This window comes from Phalaenopsis equestris, unplaced genomic scaffold, assembly GCF_001263595.1.
Source record: "Phalaenopsis equestris unplaced genomic scaffold, ASM126359v1 Scaffold000354, whole genome shotgun sequence".
Taxonomy (NCBI): domain Eukaryota; kingdom Viridiplantae; phylum Streptophyta; class Magnoliopsida; order Asparagales; family Orchidaceae; genus Phalaenopsis; species Phalaenopsis equestris.
Window position 1 is genome coordinate 163,905 of NW_018164796.1, and position 22,752 is coordinate 186,656.

A 22,752-nucleotide genomic window follows, 5' to 3' on the forward strand; every position below is an offset into this window, starting at 1 on the left:
TTTTTTTTTGAGCAGCAGCTTCACAATTGCTTTTTCAATCAGCTGCAGCTGTTGCAAGCAAATATCTCTGGATGTTTTCTAGTATCACACTGCATGATTGGTAGACCGTTCAAAATTGAATTTTTTTAATAATATTAATTTTAAGCAGCTCAATTTACTCCCTTCTTACATGGTTGTTAATTTTCTCTGATAAAGGTATTAGTCTAATCATACATTACTATGTTTCTTACAATATAAAATATATTAATTACTTTTTTGATAAATGATAACTTATTAACACGTTCAAAGCATAATTCAAATATTCAAAAAGATCAAGAAAATTTTGAATTTGCATCTCTCAAACTTAATAATATTTGAACTTGAATTTAAATCTAAATTTTATGAATTAAAAATACTTGAGAACCGACTTATTTATTTATTTTTTTTAAAGAGAATATAATTGTTATAGTAAAAATTTTAAAAATAAATTAGAAAAATGAAAATTTTAAATAGAAGTGATGTAAATTTTAAAATCTTCAATAAATTTGCATCTATAATTAGGTGCATTTACATATCGATCACCCAATTTTTATGAATTTACATCTCCAACACCTAAATTTTATTTGTAATATTTACACCATCAAATCTTTCATTTCACATTGAAAATACCATCGAACTGCACCCTTTCATGCGGAAAAAATTGTGCGTGTAAGACGTACGCAGCAATGCTGCGTACGTTTTAGAGGTTATACAGAGGGTATAAGTGAGTTATATTCTCGCTATACCCTCTTATAATTTTCATGTAACATTCTGTAATTTACCTGTAACCTACATAAGCTCCGCGCTTCTGTTTTCATATATTAAGAATTTATTTGTAGGTTACAGATATGTTACAGAAGGTTACATAGAGGTTGCAAGAGGGTATAATACGGAAATAACTCCCTTATACCTCTTGTATAACCTAAAAAATGTACGCAACACCGCACAAATTTTTCCCCTTTCATGCCCAGAAAATATGATATGTATTAGCTATTCTATATGTAAATACATAGGAGTTACGTAAAATTTATGTAAATTTTCATTTACAATTTTAAATATATTAAATATTAAATAATTTTATATAACTCTGCTCGTGCAAGAACCCCTCGAAGTCAGAAGAACCAGGGAAACGCGCTCTGTGATCCAACACCCCTCCCCCCATCGATAAATTGCACGAGGCAAATCAGATTCGGAATTGCCCTCATTTGACCTTGTGCTCTATGGTCCGAGATTTGATTCCAGGCGGTTGATTCTTCTTCTTTTTGTACTTCTGGTTCTGCTTTTTTTTTTGGCGGAGGCTGGATGGCAGCAGCGTTGGTTGCTTGCCGTGGAGGAAGAACGGCGGTGGGATTTATGAACAATCAAGTTCGGGAGATGTCTGAGTGGGTTAAGTTGAGTGTGGATGGGAGGCGGGCTTTCATTGTGGATACTCTTTGCATGGTTTGTTTTCTTTCATCATCTAGTTTTGTTCTTTATGTGCTTATTTTAGGGAGCATGTGTGTTGACTAGTAGGTGTTTGATCTACTGCTTGTGAGAAGAAGTTGTGATGATGTTGTTGGTTTGGCAGGTGAGGAAACTTGAGGGTCAGGGCATTTCTTCCAATCAGGCGGAAGCCATAACCGCGGCCATCAAAGAAGTTCTGAATGATAGCCTGGAGAAGGTGTCGAATTCATTTGTGTCTAATGAGCGAATGAAGATGGTGCGAGAGCTTGATGCTGTTGCATTTATTTCTTTTTTTTTGTGCTTTTGTTGTGGAATGTATTGTTACTGATGTGGTGAGGGTTGTTTTGGTTGCAGAGTGAGATGGCTCAGGATGCCAACCTCTCCAAATTCAAATCCGAAGTACAGAGTTTACAGGTTTGATATATAGATTGGATGGTGCTTGGTGTTTTGATTATTGATTTATTAAAAACAAAAAGATTTTCTTTGGTGCAAAAGCCGTCTAACATTTGGTTTCTCCTGAAAGCTGTATCATTAGAAGTGATTATGCAATGCAGAAGCAAATAAAACTTATTGAAGCGTTACAATAATATCAATATGTATTCTCGGTGCCATTAATTTGTCTAGGTTGCAAGGGATAGCTTTTGTTTGTTATGAAGTTTTTATGAGTACTTTTGCAAAATAGAAATTTGTGTAAATATAATTTATAAGGGATTTGCTTTTAGTAGTTTTACCTTAATTTAATTATGTTGTCTAATATGAGCTTTGCCATAGCTTGACACAATGACTTTGTGTATTATGTTCATCAATTTGATAGATGTGAGCAATTCATTTTCTGATTTTGCTGTTGCATGTACTCCTAATATATAACACAAATGTCTAGAATTTATGTTAACCAATGTGGCTAAGCTAATGGATTAGCTGTGAAATGCTTATATGATGTGGATTGCTATTCACTTATAATTGATTGGGTAGTATCTTTTTTTTGGTGTGAGCCTTTGAAGTACTAAGTTTTTTTTTTTGGATAATTATATGAACTACTCTCAAAATATTGCTATTTATGGAACTAGCACCTATGTGTTTTTTTGAACTACCGGAGCTGATGCTTTTTCACATGCCACGATCAAACCTTTGAGAATTTGATAAAAATGAAAAAAAAATGGGCGGGGTTTTATCATGAATTTTTATATTTGAGTGAGAATTTGAAATATGGATGTAATTCCAGAGGCTGCTAGTAAATAGCAATGTTTCAAGTGCCATTTATGTAATTGTCCCTTTTTTGGGTATGTAGCCTTTTATTCTATTTTATTAGGCATTCGAAATCCTTTCCCTTTCTATTATTATTGTTTCTCTTTTCATTAACTTTTTATCATTAGCTTTGGTTATGCAATTCAAAGGCAACTAAAAAGGAGGAACATTTTTTAAGGAACGCCCTTTCAGTGATGTGATGACATAAAGGAAAGAAGGTAACATTAGCGAAAAAAAGCCTGAAATGGGGTTGTTTTCATAATTGATTATTATTTCTTGCATGTACATTATGGATTTATGATCCGATGTACTGATATATGAGCAATAGTTATTAAGATTGTCTTCCCCGACTTTCTCAGTCTTAACGTAGTTTCTAGATTAATCATATCGCGAGCTTTCATAACATGTGGAGGTTTATTTGGCTTCTCTATCTTTCGCTTCATATATGACAACACATGCCTACAAAGGTGCTGTTGAGCAATAATTTATTTATTTACATTGATGGTTGCAATAGGGAATACTGTCAAATGGTAGTCAGTACAATAAGGCTAAACCTGTTTCATGTTGGATAGTGTATTGAGGATAAATTTGAAGTTTTATTTTTTTATTTTTTTTATTTTTTTTATTTTTTATTTTTGTGTTGCTTTGTTGTAGCATCACATGTGTGAATTCCAATTTGAAGAAAATTAACAATCAAATTTATTTATATATAAGTTCTGTCAAACTATCAGCGAATTTTTAATTCATAATATTTATTGGATAGGATTGGTGCTGTATTCCTTCCAATGGGATCTCAAATTTTGTCCTTGGTTGTTTAGTATGTAAAAATGTATCACTCGCGTAACAACAATCAAGGCTGACCGGTAGACTTTCTAACCTAACAATCCAGGAAAATAAGATCTAGCAAGGTTGTCTCTATTCATTTGCTATTCCTTCTAAGTGGATTTTATAGGGTTTAGGAAAAATAGGGCCAAATAATAAATTATTGCCCACACCATCGTGGGGGAACAAACAAACAAACATTTTTTGAGACTTAATACTGATATATTAAATTAAATTGAAAAGCATCCCAAATTCAAGCCAATATTTTGATAGAAAAAATTCAATTTTCCTTCCTCTTTTTTGCAAATACCTTTGGCTCCTTCGTTTTTTTTCCTCAAAATCAGCGAGTGATTTCAGTTTTTCTCTATTTTTTATGAGCTGACAGTGGTAAAAATGAAATTTGTCTCCATATTTTTGTGCACTTGTGTCAAGCAAAAAAGAAGAGGAATTCAGCTGTTGGAGAAGGTGTTGGGAGTGCGCTGGAGTTTGTGTGACAAGATATTTGACTGTTGGTTACTATAGTACAAGTTGAACCCTTTCAGGTTTTTACAGAAATAATCAGAGAAGGTAAAAAATAAAAATGACCCAGATTTGGAGGAAATTTTTAATTTCAAAACTTTTTTAAATCTTAATGCCTTTCCAAAATAACTTAAAAATATCTATTTATAGAAGTATAGAGATAAATAATTTTAAATTTAAACTTATCTAAAATGATTAAGAATGCGCAGAAATAACTCTTTATCTCTAAATTCAAGTCATTAATACTGTATTTAAGGTGCAAAATGAAAACGAAAAGAACTAAGTTTTTTAAATTTTAGGAATCGTCCTTAGTTTTTTAGGAATGAATACATATCACTTACTAGCATGTTAAAATATTTATATAATAACTTTTTCATGCATCTTTTACTTATGGGCCCAAATTTGGGGCTGGGTTGATTACCCTTATCCAAATCTCTGTTCACGTCCAAAAATGTTGGTTAGGCATAGCATTTGTGCTGATTCTTTTATATTTCAGTAAAAAAAGTTTTGAGGATATTCTAAAGTGTACTATTCATCCTTCTGGATTTTTTTTTTGTTTTTTAATTTAAGGTTATTGGAGTTTTTGTTCAAACATACACTTAATGAGTTAAAATTTGATTCAATAAATGATAATATAACCAAATAACACATTGATGATTTTGTAAAGAATTTCATAAAAGTTAAGTCAAATAGGTAACTCAGTTGGAAAAACTTAATCCTTTTTATATAGAAATAGTATGACATGAATACTGCATCTAATGAGTGGAACTGTTAATATTGTTGTGACCTTTTTTATGTTATGAATGATAGTTTAGAAATATGCACCAGGAAACTAAAATTGTTAGATGAAGAAAAATGGGCTTATAAAACCCGTGTGTGATATGTTCTTAACGATTGATGCGTAGTAAGTTTTAAACTTACCTTTTTATAATTTGAGAGTCTATAAATTGACCCCTGTGCTCTAGGGACTTATGACCACTCCCTAGACTCAAGCCTTCTAATTCAATCTTAGAACTCTTAAGCTTATTCATGTGTACCTACTCTCCTCTATCATATTGTAATTAGCTTAAATCACTCACAATCAACTCCTCTCATTCTCTCTCCTCTTCCCTAAACCCTAACTATAGTTTAGTTTCTCCCTTCCTCTCTTTGTAATTCATTGTGCAAACTGTTCTCTACTCATGAGCTAATGAAATTCCTCCAAACTTTATTGGTTTGCACGTTTTTGACCTGTTTTTTTGATAAAAAATAATTTGAAAAAACAGTCTGTGAAGAAAATTAACCGTCTAAAGTTGGGGATTGAAGCTGCACATGTTAGCTTGTGCAAGATTAAAGAAGGGTCATTTGAATTGTGAGATTCATAACTCGCGTGATTTATTACAAGAATGATTTAAAGGATGCTTTCTGTATTAAAAAAATTGCCTTTTATTTCTCTATTAAAAGGAGCATAACCATGTATGAGGCCTTATCGCCGCTCAGGGAGGTGTTGATGTACCCGCACATCACCATAGTGTGGCTGATAAAAAATATTCTTGTTTGAAATTTTTGTCCTAAATATTATGTTGGAGGCAACTTAAAATTGGCTTCAGGTTGTCAAAGTTTTGAGAAAAATAGGTTGAATTCTTAGTAGGCTCGATTCCTTTTCCCTTTGCTTTCATTCCATTAAATACCCATCTTAAAATCTATTTTAGATACAAAATAAAGTGCATATAATCTATTTTAGGCAGCTTAATAATACATATTCCTAATCTAAATATTTAGCTAAAAGAGAAATATATCATAATAAAGATATTAGAAATAAGGAACCTTCTAATTATAGAAAACTCTTAATTTAGCTGCTTGATTTTCATTCTTCTTGATTTGCACCCCCTCTCAAATTGATGTTAACTGATCAGGAAGCATCAATTTGCCAACAAGAAGCTGATAATATTGTTGGGACAAAAAATCCTCAAGCCGTGAGTGCCGATGCCAGAAAATGCTTGAAGCTTATGAATGCCGAAACCCAAAAGTGTCGAAGCCCAAAAATGCCGAAGCCCGAAAGGTCGAAGCCTGAGAGTGCCGAAGCCCAAGAGGGCCGAAGCCCAAGAGTGTTGAAACCCAAAAATGTCGAATCCCGAAAAGCCGAAGCGTGAGAGGGCTGAAGCCCAAGAGTGTCGAAGCCCCAGAGTGCCGAAGCTTAAAAGTGCCGAAGCCCAACAATGTCAAAGCCCAAAAGTGTCGAAGACTGAAAATGCTGAAGCCCGAAAGAACGAAGTCTGAGAGTGTCGAAGCCCAAAAGTGCCAAAGTCGAGGCTTAAGCGGACGAAGTGAAGCGTAAGAAGCAGTCGAAGATGCCACAGAAGCAGTTATGCCTAACATAGAAGATTCGAATCAGACGAATAATGATACAAACATAACAACCATTTTCAACCCAAGAATCCTTGCTTCCATAATGAATGAATTTTGCACTTCAGAATAAGTTACATCTCCTTCAAGACATAATTCTTCTTTTCTACCTTGTTCTTCATGAGAAGAGCAACAAACTTTTCATAAAGAGCCCTAATTCCATAGTTCCAGATGAATGAATCAGTTTTTGGGATCAAGGCAGTTGATAAGCGTGAGAGCATTGCTGGTAAGCCGAGAGACGTGCACAACATGGCGGCGGATCTCCGGCCGTACATCTGCCGCAGCGCGGTACACCTGCCGCAGCTTTGTCCTGCGAGAGGCTATCGAGACATGTGCTCTGATCTGTAAGCCGGCTCTCACCCACGTCTGAACGTTATTCAGATGCCAACTGAAGGATATGCTTTAGTATCGCCCCATTAGCTCCATCTTTTTAAACGATCTCTACAGCCGATCAATGGAGTTGTTGACTGTCTCGACGCAATTGCGAACGATTATTCAGATGCCAACTGAAGGATATGCTTTAGTATTGCCCCATTAGCTCCATCTTTTTAACCGATCTCTGCAGCCGATCAATGGAGTTGTTGATTGTCTCGACGCAATTGCGAACGGCACCAGTCAAAGAGGCCTGACTTCTTTTTTCCTGTTAGGCTCATTTCTCTATGTACTGATCTGACTGATTTCCATTTTTTTCATATCAGAACTTTTAGGGTTCTTGAGGCCATCAGTTTTGTTGTTTTATCCAAAAAATTTCTATTTGGCAATCTGGCCTTTCCAAATATTTTCCGTGATATACACTCTTTTATGCAAGTGTTTGATTTCTCGCACTTTTCTTGGATCCTTCAAAATCTCTTTGAGGTTCCGGTTTCTATTTAAATCTAGATGTGCTGTCACTGGCTTGAATGATTATCAGATTTTCTAGTGCATTCACATCCTGATTAAATTGAATCCTTTGATAAAAATGATCTAATTATCACTTCACTAGTACAGTGAAGATTTTGTTGACATTAATCAAATTTTTTTTTGGATGCTCCAACTTTTTTTAAGGGCCAAATATCCTTGCTAGAATCTTGGTTCACAGTTTACTTTCATGGGTGCTGCTATTTTTTCCTGAAAATACTTTTACAGTGGTGCGGGTAGGCTCAAGTTGAGCTTTAGTTGCCCGCAGCTTGAGCTCTTGAGCTATTAATTAATTGAGCTCAAGCTCAAGCTTAATTCTATGGGTTTGAGCCGGCTCATTGTGTGGGTAGGCACATTTCGAGCTTTAGTCGCCCTCAGCTTGAGCTTGAGCTTGATTAATTAATTGAGCTCAAACTCAAGCTTAATTTTATGAGTTTGAGCTGGCATGCTTAATATGAAAAAAAGAAAATAATATTAAATCAAGCTAGTGTTATTATAAAATGGCAAATATAATGAAGTTTTAGAAGAGAATTAATAATAGATCAGTTGATATAAAATATAAAATATCATTTTAAAAATATATTTTAATAATTTATCAATAAATACTTAAATTTTAATTTATTTTGAGTATATTTTATAACATTTATTTTTTAAAAGAACCACTCATGAGCCAACAAGTTGAGTTGGGGCTAGCTCGAGCTTGGCTTGTTAGCTTATCAAGTTCAATTTACGATCCACTTATTGAGCCAAGTCCAGATCGGCTTAAGAGTCGGGTTGGCTCATTTACTCTAAGTGTGGTGCTAGAATGAGACTGACGGGATTTATTGAACGTCTTTAGAAAACATTTTTTAACCTGAGTGGTACTCCTGTTAGATGAAAGAGACCTGGTCAATCATTCCTTATATAATTTCATCATTTATTTTGATTGGGGAAAGTGTCTTGAATATTTCATGGTTAAAAATGCAATCCTTTCAGTAAAACTCTAATTGTATGGCATTCACCAAGAAAAACTATATGCTTGCCAAAATTTTTGGTAAAAAATGAGTTCATATGCTCGTGTTTTGGGAACAAGTCATACATATCTAAACCAAACATATTGTCATTGTTTTGAAACTAAAGAAATTTATACTTTTACATACCTTATATTCTATTGCATGTTTTGATACGAACCAGAGCCAATATTAGCACAAAAAAAATTGCAAGTATTAGGTGGGAAAATTCAAATTATGGCTAATTTGATTAATACCAAAGCAAACAAACAATATACAAGGTAAGATATACAATTTGAGAGGTAGATTGTCTCTCCAAAAACTTTTAACTCCGCAAGAAACAAAAAGACAAAAGGGAGAAACTGTGTGAATCAAAACATAACCCAAATCCTATATGACTAGCCTTAATAAAATTCCCCCAAATGCTCCCTTAATTCCTCTCTTTGCTTATGTGATTATTGGGCTGACTGGCCTCACCCGGGGGGCTAGACTCTTCCTAGGAAACCGATCGGCTTGGCTGGGTCAGTTAGGTCCCAGTTGGTCCCTCTTGGACCAACTTACTAGTTGGTCCCTCCCAGACTAGCTTGTCCTAAAGATAGAATGATGAAAATTGGTTTTGGATCACTTCATAAGGCTCTCACGTTGTTTCATGATTTGATATATTTTCTTACTTAATCAACACCTTCTTTGCCCAGTCACTCAACGCACCTCTTTTATTTCCAAAAATTTTAAAACTACCACCATGTCCTTTGTCAACATTGGTAGTGGTGAAGACAAGGCTTTGTGGTCTTTGATAGCATGCCTCTGTTGTGATACATGAAATATTTGATCGATGATGATGTTGGTGGTAACTTCAGACAATATGCAACTGTTCCAATGCTTGCCACAATCTCATAGGGTCCAAAATATCATGGGAAAAGTTTCTTGCTCCTCCTGGCTAGTGTCTTTTGTCGGTAAGGTCCCATCTTCAAATAAATCTTATCCTTATACTCAAATTGTATCTCTTTTCTTTGCCACCAGACTTTCTCTTCATGATCTATTGGGCACTCAGATGACGTCCTTTGAGCTTTGCCAATATCCTATACCTCTCCTCCAAGTCTTGGTCTAAACTGGATATTGGCGTAGCGCTATGCCCTTAAGGTATGAAGTGAGGTAGATCTCGCTCATACAAAATCCTGAAGGGAGTGGTCTGTGTTGCAGTATAGTATAAAGTGTTGTACCAATACTCAGGCTAAGAAATACATCTTACCGAAAGTTTCAACGTTTCTAATACAAAATAATGTTGGTACGTCTCCACACTCTTGATGAACACTTCCGTCTGGCCATCCGTCTGGGGATTATATGTACTCTTTAGGATTGTCTCTTGTAATATGAACAGTTCCTTCCAGAAATGGTTGAATAACATTATTTTCAGGTATGTTACAATGGATTTTAGAACACCATGCAAACAAACAACTTTATGTATGAACAAAGTAGCGACTGAGACAATAATGTATGGGTGTCATAATGGAATGAAGTGTGCATATTTGCTCAAACGATCCACTACCACCAACATCACAGTAAATCCATTTCTTGTCTATAAAATTCATTGTCACTTTCTCCAAAACCTTCTTAGGTAAAACTCGAGATTACAATATCTCTCATGGCATCATAATCAAATAATTGTGTCCTTGGCACACATTGTTTGTCGCCATCATGTCCTCTACATCTCTGCGCATTTCTTCTCAATATAGCTTTGCCGACAATCAACGGTACGTTTTTTGTACCTCTAAGTGCCTCCAATGGCGCTGCTGTGAAACTCCTACAATAGTTTGGGGATGTACTCTGATGTTTTCGATAACACGAATTGTCCTTGATAGAGTAGTTGTTGTCCCCTCACTACATATCCTGGATGATTGTTTTGATCCTGTGGCAACTCTATCTTAATCTTCCTTAGCTCTTCATCATGTTCACTCTCTTGCCTCATGCCTCCCCAATCTAAGAGTAGGGGTATTGATAAAGCTGTCTGTTGGGGCTCCTCCACCTTACTCGATATTGCATCCACAGTCTTATTCTCCACTCCTAGGTGATATTGGATCTTAAAATCATATTCAATAAACTTAGACAGCCAACTTTGATGCTCTTCATTCACCATTCTTTGCTCCAACAAATATTTCAAGTTCCTCTGGTATGACTATAAATTGTCGCCCCAACAAATATTTTGCTCCAACAAATATTTCAAGTTCCTCTGGTATGCCTTGACTATAAATTGTCGCCCAAACAAATACAGATGCCAATTCTGAATGACTAAGACAATAGTTATCAATTTTTGCTCGTGTGCAAACTTGAGCCTCACACTAACAATGAGCACCTAGCTGAAATTAGGCAATAGGTCGATGGTACTACATGAGTACTGCCCCCAGTCCAGACATGTGTCCCTACCACAAATGATCTACTAAAGTTTGTAACTGCTAATGTCAGAATGTTGGTCATTTCTCTCTTAAGCTATTCAAAGGCCCATGTCGCTCCTTCCAGCCACTTGGAGTTGTATTTCTTCAGCTGCTGTGTTAGCGACCATGCAATCATGCTATACTCTCTCACAAATTTTTGGTAACATCTGTTGAGACTTAAGAATCATCTCAACTCCTTCAAGCTCCTCTTCTAAGGCTAGTCCATGGACTAGCATCTTACGTGGATTACTCTGTTGCCGCCTCCATCCTGGTCACCACATGCCCTAGGTATTCCACCAAATAAGCATTTATTTAAGTTGGCATACAATTGATGCCTTCTCAATGTCTCCAATATTGTCCTCATGTGTCTCATATGCTCTGACTCTGTAAGACTGTAGATTAGGATTTCATAAAAAAATATCAGAAAAATACTTCATGAGGTAAGGCTAAAAAACCATGTTCATGAGAGATTGAAAAGTGGCTGGAGCGTTGGTAAGGTCAAACGATATCACCAAAAACTCGTAATGTCCTTCATAAGTCTTTATAGTGTCTTGTGCACATCAGCTGGATTCACCATTTTTTGATGGTATCCCCCTGACTTTAGATCTTTTACCAAGAAGATAACTGCTCCATAAAGTTCATATAACACTTTTTTAATCCCGGAAATAGGAACTTTTCTAGTACACTTCCTTATTTAGGGACTTGTAGTCCGAACATAATCTTCAACTACCATCACCAATAGAATTGTTATTTAGGGACTTGTAGTCCGAACATAATCTTCAATTACCATTCTTTTTCTTCACCAATAGAATTTGACTGGAAAAAGATGCACACTGGGCCTGATAATCCTTTCATCAACCTCTTTATTTCATCATTCTGAATTTGAGGATAGTGGTACGATCTGACACTGATAAGAGGAACAACTTCCCTCAATGTAATGACATGGTCGTGCTCCCTCGACGGTGTTAACCTGCTAGGCTGTTGAATGATGTTGGAGAATTGCTGCAGAAGCTGCTGAACACACTCGGGACTCTACTAAATCAGGGTTCTGTTTCTTCTCTACACTCTGCAACTCCACCAAACAGTCCAACCCTACTCATATCATCTTGACCGAGACCATGATTCTTCACAAGTTAGCATTCCCTGTCAGCACCATCTTTCTCCCATCCACCCCACTTTCCATAGTAAGGGATTTCCATTTCCGAAAATCACATCAGTACTTTGCAAGTTCGAGGAAAGGAATTCTTGTACTACTTGAAGGCCTTGTAGTATCGATACCAATCCCTTGTATTTCCATCGACTTTTTTTCACCCTACCTATCCCAATCATGACCCCAAAGCTTTCCTATATGTACCAACTTCAACCACAACGAATCCAAAACCTGATTTGAGATAAAGTTGCGGGTGGCCTCACTATCCACCAACACCACTATTGGCTACTCCTTGATTTGTCCCTTCACCTTCATGATGTGATTTGGAATAAATCCCAATACTGAGTTGAGGGACACATTTGCTACATCCAATTCTAATGCTCCTCTCTCTCCACAACTTCCTCCAACTCCTCAATAATGGCCTCCTCCCCATCACGAACTGCAAGGACTTGGAGCATGCGATCCTTGCACTGGTAGCCTAGTGCTCATTTCTCATTGCATCGAAAATATAATCTCTTTGCTCTTTTTTCCCGCACCTCTGCCCCTGTGAGGCCCTTGAAGTTAACCCTTGGACAGACCCCCATGTTCATCTCCTTCGACACCTTCTGAAATGACATCGTCTAGGTCATCAGTGTCGTAGTTGTCGAGGTGCTCTTGTGGAATCTTTGTGTGTGTTTTTTTTGTCGGCCTTCTCCATTTGGTTCTTGTCTTCCACCATCTGGGCTAGCTCCATCTTCTCCTCTGATTCTCGCTGTCTCAGCAATCATTGCGCTGCACTTACGTTGGGCTTTAGATCCTTAATGAAAATTTTCTCCAATACTACTTTATAAATCTTCCCCCGTCGTCTCAATAATAACTCAAATCTCTCCCTATATTCCATAATAACCCCCTCCTGAGTTAAAGCAAAAAATTACTCGTGTAAGTCTCATTCCCGAATGACTTGGAAACATTTTAATAAGCAATCTGTAAATTCCTCCCACAAGCAGATTAGGTAATAACATCCCTCCACTCAAACCATGCTAGGGTCTTCCCCTCCAAACATAATTTTGTCGTCATGAGCTCTTTCCCCTTGTAGCCCATTCATTGTGAAATATCGCTTTTCATAGTACACCCACCCATGTGTGTATTTTCTCTCGAAGATTACCATCTTCAACTTCCTAACTCTAGAATCTACATCCCAATTTCTTCTCCCTTTGGTGTCCCCCCACATATCTAGAGTAAAAGTCCCTCTTTCGATCATAGCCATACCCCATCATGGCTTCTCTTTTTCCTTCTTTGTGCTCCTCTACACCCCTTGCATAACCCCTTCTCCATGTTTCAGCCCAACTCTCTCCATAAAAAATTTCTAATTCACCCCCATTAGAGCCCTAGAAGGGGTTTTTTCATGGTGTTTGCTTTCCTCCTCATGTTCATCTCTTCTGATCTCTCTCCCTTTTGATTTTGCCAAGAATTCTTCGGTCAACGCTTGGTTAGTGTTTGCAAATTGGTCCATCGATGTGGTCTTGAATGCATCTCAATAAGCCACCTCATCATCTTTTCCAAGCTCTCGACTCAATTTTCAATGGAGAAATTTTTGGTCTATCCTGAATTTAAATTGCTCTACTTCGCCTTCCAATCTTTTTCCAAAGCATTCACTTTCCTTGCTATCATCTCTCTATGATCTTGCTCAGGTAGCAATTTGACATGAACCGGAGCCAAAATCAACAAATAATTTTCAAGCATTAGGTGGAAAATTTCAAATTAGGACTAATTTTATTAATACAAAAGCAAACAAACAAGATACAAGGGATGATCTATAATTCTAGAGGTAGATCATCTCTCCACAAATCCTAGACACTTCTAGGAATAAAAAGACAAAAGGAATAAATTGTAGGAATCAAAACATAACTCAAACCCTAGGTGACTAGCTCTAATAAAACACATTCAAAATTTTCCCCCAAACCCCCCTTAATTCCGCTCCCTACATACATGATTATTAGATTGACGGGCCCCACTTAGGGCTAAACTCTTCTCAGGTAGTCGGCCGGCTTGGCTAAGCCATTTGGGCCCCATCCTATCCCTTCTGGACCGGCGTAACATATTCCTGGCCTAGTTGTTGTTTGATTATTAATTATTTTCAGCTTGCAAATAGTTTTTTTTTAATTCCCTTTTTTACTTTGTTTCGTATGATTAAGTGACGCAGGGTACAAGTTATTGTGGTTCTGTGAATTCCGCTATCCGCGGATTTTGCCTACGCAGATTCGCATTGGCGATTTGCATTTTTTATTTTTATTTTTATTTTTTTTAGCAAATTTTCAGTTTTTGTTTCCTTTCTTTTTGTCGTTTTCAATATATGTGTTATATTAGTGTTTGGAGGGTCAGTTTTTCGCTTTTGTTTCTGTCAGGACAATTGTCAGCGTCCAGATTTTCCTCCTCTAGGGTTGCATCCAAGGGTGAGTGGTGTTTGGCTATATCTCATTCCCGAGGGTAGTTATCTCCGACTTTCCTTGCCCACACATCCAGCTCTTTACTATCATCACCGTTCCCTCCTTGGCCTGCTGTTTTGGCCGTTGTCCAGCTATCCATATCGCTGCAACCATCTGGGAAAAAAACACACCTTTTGTTTTCTTGTTGCCCGCTGCCCCCTACTCGCTGCCACTCCCCGAAACCCGCTCCAGATACTATTATACTTCATCCCAATTCTCCGGGACAACGACCTATTGTTATGCCTGCCTTCCCAGCCGCTCCTTCCCTTCTCTCTTGTTGTCGCCACATTGCACCACCCGTTCCTTGGTTGCTGATCTGAACGACACTCCTACATCAATTCTGGCAGCTTATTTGTTATCTAGAACCTGGGAAGCTCTTTCCTTGTTGTTTTTGCTTGTCAACCATCTTTTTTAACCACTCACCATTTACCTACCAGCGCCACTCTTGGGATACAATTTTAGTTGTGTTTGTATCATGTCTATTTCTATTTTTATTTCTGTTTGTGTAATTGTATTTCTTTTTTTTTGAATTTAGCAATAATATTTGGTTTTCCTATCATTTGTTGGGTTAATTCGAGTATCATTTGGTATCAGAGCTAGCCTAACCCTAATCATATTCTTGGGTTTCTAGCATCCACCAATGCCCAATTCCCACCTCAACACAAAGATCTTTTGTTTTGCTGATTTTTCAAACCGGCCACCCAAAAATTTTCTTCCCCACCCTACATCACCCCTACACACCTCCTTTCACTTACCCACTCCCAAACCCTAATCACGCCACCAAAGAGATAATTGTCAAAGACCTGAATGGGAGGAAATGCTACGACACCGTTTGTGAGAAATCCACAAAGGGGATTCCAGGAACCTTCTATGATTGATGTGTAGCGTGAAATCTTTCGACTGCAATAGAGTTTGTCGTATTCAAAAGGAGGCAATTCGATGGGTCACCCATTGCTACAACGGTAACTAGCTAGATTGAAGGAATGGAGCAATTCTCTTTCACCATGTAGATTTCAAGAATGAAGAACCTCTACCCCGAAGATTTGACCAGAAACATCTAAGAAATCAGAAATTTGAAGTAATTGTGGATTTGCCACATTTTGACGACAACGTAGATTCAAACGAGTTCATCGAGTGGCTCTATATCGTGAATTTTTTTTTTAAGTACAAAACATCCTACGGGATAAAATAATGAAACGAGCTGCTAGCAAGTAAATAAACGTACGTTATTTTGGTGGGAAAATTTGAAGCGCGCGCCATCATGTGAGAAAAGATAAAATCACAACTTTGTCCAAGTTGAAATGGGAGATGCAGCGCCCGTACCTATCACTTCATAGCAGTCTGGATGTGCAAACCCTAATTTCAAAAGTGAAGGGACAACATTATCAAATGACCACCACACTTCACATGTAGAGTCTAACCCCATGATCGTGCAACAAGAGTCCACCCAATAGAGCATTCAAGCCAACTCTACATGGGGAGAAACTAATTCTGAATGGAGAATAGGTGGAGCCAACCAGCATTCCCAAATTTGTCCCAGTCAGGAAGTGTTTCAAGTGTCATAATTCGAGCATATGGAATCAAAATGCACAAACAAGAGAATATTTTCTTCACTTATCAGGGAGTAACTGAAAAAATAAATATTAAACCAGGAAAAGATGAAGTTTTTAGAGAGGATTCTCAACTTCCAACCAACGAGGTAGAGACACCGACGATTCCAGTTGACCCCATGAGAGCTACTCCAACTGAATTAATAGTAGTTATTATACAAGGGAGTGAGTCCAAGGTAATTGCATTTTGTAGTTATTATACAAGGGAGTGAGTCCAAGGTAATTGCATTTTTGTAGAGTATGAAATTGTGATCTCTCGAACTATCATTTTGTAGGAATTGAGAGGAGCGTCAACATGGCTGACATTGGAAATCCAAAAGAGTCATGAGTTTGAGGAACCGATACTAGACACTGAGCAACCTTAGGTAAGAGGATTTCAGACTTTTCAGGTATATTGTCTACTTTCTGAGTTGCCCATACTGAGAGAGGTCCAATATGTCAAGGATGAGACTCTTTTGTGTTACATAGTGTCATCTGAGTAGTACAATTAGTTCAGCAGTGTACCTACCGACAGATGATCGGACCGGATGGATGAACTACAATGTGGGAAATCACCTTAAGATCTTTTTGGGGAATGACATCCTATAATGGGATTTAGGTCTTACCAGAGAAGAAGATACCTCTCCTTACATACTTGTTTACCATATACACTCAGATGAGTACGAGTGAAAAAAATCAATTACAGATTTGATTGCTCAAGGCTTAGTTTGTGTAGATATTCATCCTCATGCAACTACAACTCATGTTGTGCCAAATAGGATGAGTATTTATTCTATCAGGACATACTTTAGCATAACAACACTTATAGGCTCGACTTACCGGTAGATTACAATGTACCCATCACCTTCAATGAGGCCGACCTAATGCAGAGCGCAAGTTATTGCAGTAACATTATCGCGGTTTTGAATACCACGATCCGCGGCTTGTGCTGACGCGGGTTCACATTGCCGAATTGCTTTTTTTATGTTATATTTTATTTTTTAGCATATTTTCAGCTTTTGTTTCCTTTCTTTATAGTCTTTTTTTCATATATGTGTTGTATTAGAATTTAAAGGGTTAGTTTTTGCTTGTGTTTTTGTTAGGACACCCATCAGCGTCTCAGTTTTTCTCTTCTAGGGTTGTATCCAAGGTCGAGTGGTGCTCCGACTATATTTTGTTCCGAGGTGGTTTTTCGCTGCTAAGGGCCGAGTGGTGCTCTCGCTGTATCTCGGTCCGGAGGGGTAGTTATCTCGACTTGCCTTGCCCACGCATCCATCTCTTCACTACCGCCACTGTTCCCCCGCTTGCCTCGCTGTTTAGACTGCTTCCCAACCTTCCATAATGTTGCTGCCATCCGATAACAGCACACCTGCTATTTTCTTGTTGTACCGCCGCAGCCTACTTGTTGCCACTCCCCGAAACCGGCTCCAGTTTTACTTCATCCCAATGGCCACGGGACAGCAGCCCACTGCTGTTCCAGCTTTCCCAGCCACTCCTTGGTTGTTGCTGATCTGAACAACCCTTTCACATCGATTGTGGCAGCTTGTTTGCTTTACGGAACCTAGGAAACAGTCTCCATGCTATTTCTGCTTTCCAACCACTATTTTCCACTTCTCATTCCCTCACCAACCATCCCCTCCCCTAGTTGCGTCTGTTGCTATTTCTATTTCTGTTTTTGAATTCAATAATGATATTTTAGTCTTCTATCACTGTTAAGTTAATTCCAGTATCGTTAAGATTTGTTTAACTACTCAAATTAGTGAATTTATAGGTTTCAACTTTTTCTCGCTTAGCTCAAGAATTCTTCATTGTTTATGATCTTGGAATGTTTCTTATAGACGTGTTTTGACTTTTGTTTTGGCCATGAAATTTTCAAGCTTGGTTATTTTGCCCGTTATGGAGTTGGGGATGTGCAGGATTATCTTTTAACTATTTTGACGTATTTTCCTCATAATCAAATATCCATGTTCAACTAAAATGATGAATGATTTGCTCTAATGATGATCAAATTCCTACCCCAAACTTTTATTATCGAAATGAGATCAACTTTGATGCATGGCTTTTAATGATGATCTAAAACCTCCTTTTCTTTGATGCACAGCTTAGACTTTAAGTTATTTGGAAGATTACATAACGATTAAGATGCGATTATGGGAAAGAAAAAACAAATTTGGATTAAGATGCGATTATGGGAAAGAAAAAACAAATTAGTTTTATATAGATAAACGGGAAATGGATTGGAATACGGTGAGGATGAGATCCATAGATCAATTTGTTTGAAGTTTCACATATATGAGGAATAAAGATTTTCAAAAGATTTATATATTTTGATTTATGATTCACCCTGGACTTTTATCATTTCCATTGAATGGAGTACAATTTCATGATAACAAATGTAAATTCAGATTGTGATTCTAATGAGTTTATATAAACTGAAGTAGCGCGGTGAATGTTGTTGATTGTTATTTGGTAGGTCCAAATCATGATGGACAAGCAATCCTCTTGTCCTGGGAATTTTTGCTTTCAAATTTATTGGCCAAGGCATATGGCTATAATCGAGTCAAGCGTACCATGGGGCTTTGCTTGGCTATTTAATAGGAAGATTTGCTTACATACCACTCAATTCTTATGTATTTACATATGTAACACCTAAACTTCAACTTTTACATACATATTACTTATCTATGCATGAATATGTGTATTTATCTTTTTAAAAGTTAAAATGGTGGTATTTTAACGTGATGTGAAAGATTTGAGTGGTATATATATGAAAATTAAAATACAGGTGTTAACTATTTAAAAGCATAGAAATCTGGTGGCATGCATGCAAATGCCCCTATATATCAAGTCGTTCATGTTTGGCATGTGCTTGAACCAAGCTTTCATGTATATGCTCATTCTTGATTTGTTTAGAACAATTAATAATTGAGCTTGCTTTGTACTTGGGTTGCCAAGATTAATCGGACGAGTACTTAAATGAGTTAATAGTCAAACTCGTAAACAAATGATTATTAAATGAATTTTCATGTATTTTATCATATGAACAAATAAATTTAGCTGTCTAAATAATCACGCAATTTAATAAATTTGGAGATAGTATCGTACTATTTGTCATAAGTTAAACAAGCTTCAACTAAACATGATGATAGTATGAATAGAAGGAACTGAGAATGGAGAAATTTCAGAGGTTTGAGGGCCATTACAATGTCTAAAATAGTAGGATTAAAAACATGGACATGTGGGATGTGGGATGTGGGTTGTGATGGGCTGATGGATGTGTATCATAGAAGATGCATTGAGGACTAAGTTGAGCACTCACGAATAGTGTTCACTGTCCCATAGACTGGAGGAGAGATATGTTCACCTTCAAATGCTTTGATTTTTAGTGTAATCCTAACACATGTTTATGTTTTCCCAACTTTAATGACCTCGAACGAACAAACTATGGAGATTGAAAGTGACAATTACAAATGATATGTCAAAAATTTAAAAAAGAGTAGAAAGTAACCTAATCTTATAAATAAGTATAAAATGTGTCAGTATTAAATAAGTATTTAAATAAGTTGGATTTTAAAAAATAATTATGCAATATAGCATCCATTATCGAATCTAATATCAAAACTTTAACATGTTTCTTGTTGAACAACAAATGATTTGTCAAAACTTTAACATGTTTCTTGTTGAACAACAAATAATTTGTTTGTTTCAATTTTGTTTCATTTAACTTGTGAGGTTAAAAAAAATGTTCAAAAATTTCAATTTCTTATTTAAATGGAATGAATAATAAACGAGCTAGCTTCCGACTTTTTATCAGGTGCACGTCTCCACTGATGGGTGAGTATAGTTAAAATTTGAACCGAAGTAATTTATTCTTTTCTGAATTTTTTTGTATAGAATCATTTTAACCTGATTAGCTGACCCTGAATTCATCACATTTAAACGAGTTAATTTCTCTTCTATTCAGTTAAAACAATTTTGAGATTCAAAATTTTCTCTTTTAATAGCTATGAAGCATAAAACTAATTCTAGAAATAGACAACATGAATATGAAGATTCGACAAAATATAAACAAGCAGGTCACAACATGGCATGTGCACGATATTCTTATAAATTAGCAATTTAAAAGGTAAAATCAAAACAACTCATGTCAATATCTTCATTCACATAATAAAATTATAATAGATATGCATCACTTAAAATATTGAAGGACCAATAACAAAAAAAATTAACATTAGCTTAACTACAATTATATTTCAATATTTAATCAAGTGTGTTTAACTATAAGAACATGCTACATTAATCTTAATCATAAGTTATGATTTTGTCAATATGACCGTTGTAATGTCAATATAAAATGCCAAAAAAAAGGAGTATATAATCTTTTTCCTGAACAAAAACTTTGCTGAATTAAAAACAACTTGTGCTTCCCATTCATATTTTGTATATGCTTTAGGTTGATATTGTAGTGGCCTTTTGGAACATTAATCCTAGCACATTATTTTTTGGAACATTAATCCTAGCACATTATTTTGTTTGGACCCTTCTATTTTTTATATCAAATTAAGTGTTTCCTATATCAGAACTCGGGTGCGTGAAGCCTGCGAACAGTTTGCAATATAATTTTGTGTTCATTCTTACTTTGTATGTTATCAAGCTACTTTTTGTTCGTTTGTTTGTTTTTTGGCTTTCAGGATTAGTTGTAAACTTTCACTCAGACATTCTTTTTTTCATATCTAATTATTAATTATTCTCACTTTGTATAGGAGCGCCATTTTTCATTACTCCAGCGTGAAACCGAAAAGCTCAAGGTGGACATCGAAAAGATGCGTGGCGAGCTTAGTTTGGTTTTTTTTTTTTTTTTTTTTTTTCCTTAAACTTGAATTTATTCTCTGAACTGTTTTGCCTGATCATACCTTCTATTTATGATCCATCTTCAACAGGTATGAGATTGACAAGGTTACTTCAGGACAACGCTTAGATCTAAACCTTGAAAGAGGGTATGTGTAACTGAGTACTTTGAATTTTTTTTTATAGGCATTTACATATATGCCACCTAATTCCTATGTATTTACATATCTAACACTAAAACGTTCTTTTTACATTTTTTATCACTTAAATCTTTCATATCACAGACAAAAATAACACTATTTAACTTTTAGAAAGCGAAATGCTCCTTTTAATTAATGTGAAAATTGGAGTTTAGATGCTAGATATGTAAGTACACAAGAATTGGGTGGCATGTATGTAAATCTTCGTTTATTTTATTTCTAATTTAGTAAAATATGATTTTCTTTTACTCATATAATCCTTTGCAAACTTATCATCATTTTATTTGGTAGTTCTGTGTTGTGGATGTGTGGTGTTATGCTGCGTGAAATAAAACATCGTTCTATCATATAAATTTGTTCTTTGTGCTCTTATAGTAACGAAGGACTACACGTATGTGATTGGAATTTTCAATGCATATTGTTCACACAAGTTACTTTTGGATAAACAAAATAAGAGAAAATCGACCTAACAAAGTTGTGTGCTCATCTTAAATCGGGGAAAAATTTATGCTTTAATGTTTCCTGACAGATAAAACTTGATAATAAAAAATAGACATCCTTTTTTTTTTCTTGTAGGTCTACAAATGAACCAAGCGAGCCAAGCAGATGTTGTTGGCTCGAGCTCATTCATTACTAACTTATTTGATCTTGTTTTGAGCTCATTTATAGGTTTTAGGACTCTGTTCGGGTTCAAACTCGTTTATAAGTACCATGTTTGAGCTTGACTCGAGCTCGCTCAATTTGAGCTCGGTTTACATACAGCCTTATCAAGCTTATTTATGAACAGCTTGCTTAATAAAATAAACAAGCCCTCATTGAGTTTTAATTGAGCCTCACTTAAGCTCTATATGAGCAGCTTGTTGAGAAAAATAAAAAAACATATTAAACAATGATCGTCGAGCATAAAAATAAACATTTAAACAATATTTTTCATGAACGAGTTAGAATAGCGTCACTTGAGAGCTTGTTCACGAACTTGTTCACTTGTTTTAAATAATATTTCAAAAGAAGTGTGGGCTTCAAAATTGGTTCTTTTTTTTATATATTTTTATTTGGCTGACTAATGCAGGCGATTGCGTGATGAGCTTACAAAGCAATGCAGTGAAACAGCCAACCTCACTAATAAGCTTGATGGAGTGAGTGAAAATGAACTTATATATATAATTATATGTATTGTTTGCTTATAAATTTTTATTTTCAAAATGGCATTCTTTTCAGGAAATTCATGGTCTAAGAGCTAAATTGGAGGCTGCTAAATATGAGGTTATCAAGTATTGCGTTGGCACCTTGGTTTCATTATCTGCAGTTGGTCTGGCTATTATCCGGTTATTGATGTAGAAACAGTTTTTTTTTTTTCAGAGTTTTGAAAATTAGATATAAGAATATTAGAAGCAAGATATGAATATGATGTTTCAATATTGTCATTCTTTTGGGGTGTATGGATGTCAGAAGGGGTCAATTGTAATTTTTTTTTTTTTTTTGCATTGCTTAGCTTTGTTTAGCTGGGGGTTGATTGTTAAATCCAATTGTGAATTACTTTGAATTTTGGATTTGGATAATTGACTTGTAAATTCTGTTAAAATAGAATTTTGGATTTGGATAATTGACTTGTAAATTCTGTAAGAATAGGCCCTGCTTATTGGACAAAATGTGTACACTCTTTAATTACCTACATACTGCACAATTCTTTTTTTTGCATTTAAAAGTTCAATTTACATTTATAACATTGATGCATAACCCATGAACATGAATT

At 35.9% G+C, this 22,752-nt stretch overlaps 1 protein-coding gene across 1 annotated transcript; it reads left to right on the forward strand.

Moving 5' to 3' along the window:
• The first annotated feature begins 1,126 nt into the window (after positions 1–1,126).
• On the forward strand, positions 1,127–22,453 carry LOC110026169 (protein FMP32, mitochondrial-like). The gene is made up of 7 exons (XM_020727017.1): positions 1,127–1,458; positions 1,586–1,717; positions 1,816–1,875; positions 20,715–20,791; positions 20,892–20,948; positions 22,069–22,135; positions 22,218–22,453. Exons 1-7 carry the CDS (start codon positions 1,321–1,323, stop codon positions 22,335–22,337), a joined length of 651 nt encoding a protein of 216 aa, XP_020582676.1. The 5' UTR covers positions 1,127–1,320; the 3' UTR covers positions 22,338–22,453.
• The last annotated feature ends 299 nt before the right edge of the window (positions 22,454–22,752 follow it).

Excerpts from the sequence above, each read along its gene's own strand:
- LOC110026169 (XM_020727017.1), top strand. The coding sequence starts at position 1,321 with ATGGCAGCAGCGTTGGTTGCTTGCCGTGGAGGAAGAACGGCGGTGGGA. Across the intron at positions 1,876-20,714 it reads CCGAAGTACAGAGTTTACAG|GAGCGCCATTTTTCATTACT; the intron begins GTTTGATATATA and ends CACTTTGTATAG. Across the intron at positions 20,792-20,891 it reads AAGATGCGTGGCGAGCTTAG|GTATGAGATTGACAAGGTTA; the intron begins TTTGGTTTTTTT and ends CATCTTCAACAG.